General features: G+C 39.8%; 1 protein-coding gene across 2 annotated transcripts; it reads right to left on the bottom strand.

The window, feature by feature from the left end:
• Window positions 1–654: 654 nt before the first annotated feature.
• LOC133505013 (nucleolar protein dao-5-like) lies at window positions 655–2221 on the bottom strand. 2 transcript variants are annotated; one of them, XM_061827811.1, is made up of 4 exons: window positions 2063–2221; window positions 1721–1831; window positions 1552–1642; window positions 655–1433 (listed from the first exon to the last, which is right to left on the bottom strand). In XM_061827811.1, the coding sequence occupies exons 1-4, from the start codon at window positions 2100–2102 to the stop codon at window positions 755–757; spliced, it is 921 nt and encodes a 306-aa protein (XP_061683795.1). In that variant the 5' UTR covers window positions 2103–2221; the 3' UTR covers window positions 655–754. The 2 variants fall into 2 exon arrangements, with proteins under 2 accessions (XP_061683795.1, XP_061683796.1); XM_061827812.1 differs by having other exon boundaries at window positions 1721–1828; window positions 2063–2210.
• Between the last annotated feature and the right edge of the window lie 322 nt (window positions 2222–2543).

The raw sequence follows: 2543 nt of genomic DNA, 5'->3' as shown, positions 1-2543 counted from the left end.
CATGGATTCCAAGTCTGTCGCTAGTAATGAATGAGTTAATACACTAACTTGATACCTATTTATAGTAACGGTCCAGTGTTTATTAATGGATTTCTCAGCATATGAGACTTAACAACATTCAACAATAAACAGCATCAACTCTCTAGTGCGCGGAAGATATTTTTGCCTGTTTCCTGCCCTCCTAGGATCAGGCAAAAAAGTTTGCTCTTAAAAAAATGCAGCAATAAATAGCCTGCACATTTTGAAATACGGTTTTAAGTGCTCATTAATTAATGACTGGATAACTATGAAGCCCTTTATAAGGCTACTATTCTGTAATACCAGTTATCACCTTTATTTAGTTTCACCTTTTAAATTGCGTCAACTTTTGGGAGAAACTATTGGTAATTCCAGTGAAGTATGTAATTCTCGAGAGAATCCATAGCCTCGGGTTTCACTTAACGTTTTGCTCCCAACCTGAGTATGTTTATATTGTTTTTACAATATAAATGCATAATTGTTGTGTGGTGTTTTGGTTTATTCTTCACTTATTCTATTTTATGACGAATTAATGCCAAAATTAGAAAAATTCCAACAGGTTAGCATATGTTTACCGCCAACTTCAGGTGTTGCACCTTTTATTTCACTTTAAATGAGGGAACGTCAACAGCTGCATTGATTTCAATGTTTTTTTTTTTTATTTTGTTGTTGTTGCTAATTTCTCCCCCAGAAAAAGAAAATACAATTCAAGTGTTTTGTTATAATGTGTTTTAATTCAATCAGAAGAGGAGTCAGAGTCTGAGCTGCTTTCTGTTGCAGCAGCTTTTGCAGTTGCTATTTTTGCTCGCGCAACAGCACCCAATGCAACAGGTGTGGCAAGTTTAGTTTTCAGGGCCTTGTTTCGTGTAGGTTCTTCATCACTTGATGAAGAGTCTGAATCTGAACATCTTTTTCTTGCCATCGCAACAAACTTTACGGCAGGTTTTCCCATTGCTGGGTTTACTTTCACTGGTTCATCAGATGAGGAGTCAGAGTCTGAGCTGCTTTCTGCTGCAGCAGTTTTTGCCAGACCAACAGCGACCGATGCAAATGGCGCGGCAGCTTTAGCTGTCAGTGCCTTGATTTCTGCAGCTTCTTCATCGTCAGATGAAGAATCGAAGTCTGAACATCTTTTTCCTGCCTTTGCAGCAATTTTTACAGCAGGGGTTGCAAGCTTAGAAGCTGGCGTGATTGGTTTAGCTATTGCTGGCTTGGCTTTCACCGGTTCATTATCTGATGAGGAGTCAGAGTTTGAGCTGCTTTTTGCAGCAGCGGCGGCTGCGGCCTTATTAATAAGAATTGCAGCCGTTGCTGCAACTAACTTGCCGTAAGATGCTGCTTGTAAACAGGGAGATGGTTTTGATGGTGCAGCATTTTTGGTAGCAGGCTTTCCTGGAGTTTCATTTTCTGAGCTGCTGTCTGAAAGTAGGATGACAAGCTTTCAACCATTGCTCTGGTTTGGACATGAACTGACAGGCCTGCTCCATTAGCGGGCTCAAAGTGTGAATTAAGAAAGTTAAAATTTGATATCACTTGCCTGAGCTTGAGGAGTCTTGATTTGCTGCTTCAGCTGGTGTGGCCTTAGCTCTTGGTTTTTGAGCCTTCTCTTCATCTGAGCTTGAATCTGAGAGGACTAGTTTAGTATTGAACAACACAAGAAACAGAAAGTAGGCAACGAGCGACAAGCTGCAATATTTGCTACCTGAGCTCTCAGAACTGGACTCCTTTGCAGCAGGCTTCTTCAAACCAGCTAGTGTAGTTGGAGCTGGAGCTCTCTGTAGTGAAGCAAGAAGTGGGACTGCCCTGTACGCTGCTGATGAGATTAAAGTCCAATCAATGATGGAACAAACTACATGTACACGGGTCCAAAACCAGAATGGCAAGATCCACGTTTGTAAGATGTCAGTGTGAATTAAAAAACAACTGTCACCACTGTAAAACCTTACAAAAATAGCACTATGATTAGGTCTCTCTATCACATAATAAATCCTAATAAAATGCCACAGGCCACACAACAAACAAATAATAAATAGTTACCACTTACCTGTGGCATCTCCAGGTATCTGCACTTTTTTGCTCATCATCTCAGCAGTCTTCAGTTCTTTCTGTCTGGATTTTTACAGTATTTGTAAGAATAGTTACCACTTTCATCATTTGTCTAACAAGTCTTCTAGCTTTATATACTTTGCCCAACACATCATATTAGTAAAAGTATTTGTGACATCATAAAGACCTGAAATGTCATGTTCTCGTGTTTAAATTGAATATGTTGAACTTTTAAGTTTGTTTGTGTACAGTTGGGAAGCTTTTGACATGATTTAAATAATTCAAATCATACTGATTTTAAAAATAAAAATAGCTCAATTTTGGAAGGTATAAATTTCACACATTAGAAAGAATGGCACAGTGGTGCAGCTGTCGAGCCAACAGTTGGCCTCACAGTTCTGAGGACTCAGGTTCAATCCCACCCCTCCCTATGTGGCGTTTGAATGGTCTCCTCCGTACCTCCGTGGGTTTTCTCTCCA

Source organism: Syngnathoides biaculeatus, chromosome 8, assembly GCF_019802595.1.
Source record: "Syngnathoides biaculeatus isolate LvHL_M chromosome 8, ASM1980259v1, whole genome shotgun sequence".
Taxonomy (NCBI): Eukaryota; Metazoa; Chordata; class Actinopteri; order Syngnathiformes; family Syngnathidae; genus Syngnathoides; species Syngnathoides biaculeatus.
This window is presented reverse-complemented; position numbering and strand designations above follow the sequence as displayed.

Coding starts and splice junctions, on each gene's coding strand:
- LOC133505013 (XM_061827811.1), bottom strand. CDS start 2,102: ATGATGAGCAAAAAAGTGCAGATACCTGGAGATGCCACAG. Junction 1,832..2,062: donor GATACCTGGAGATGCCACAG/GTAAGTGGTAAC, acceptor TAATCTCATCAG/CAGCGTACAGGGCAGTCCCA. Junction 1,434..1,551: donor GACTCCTCAAGCTCAGGCAA/GTGATATCAAAT, acceptor ACTTTCAGACAG/CAGCTCAGAAAATGAAACTC.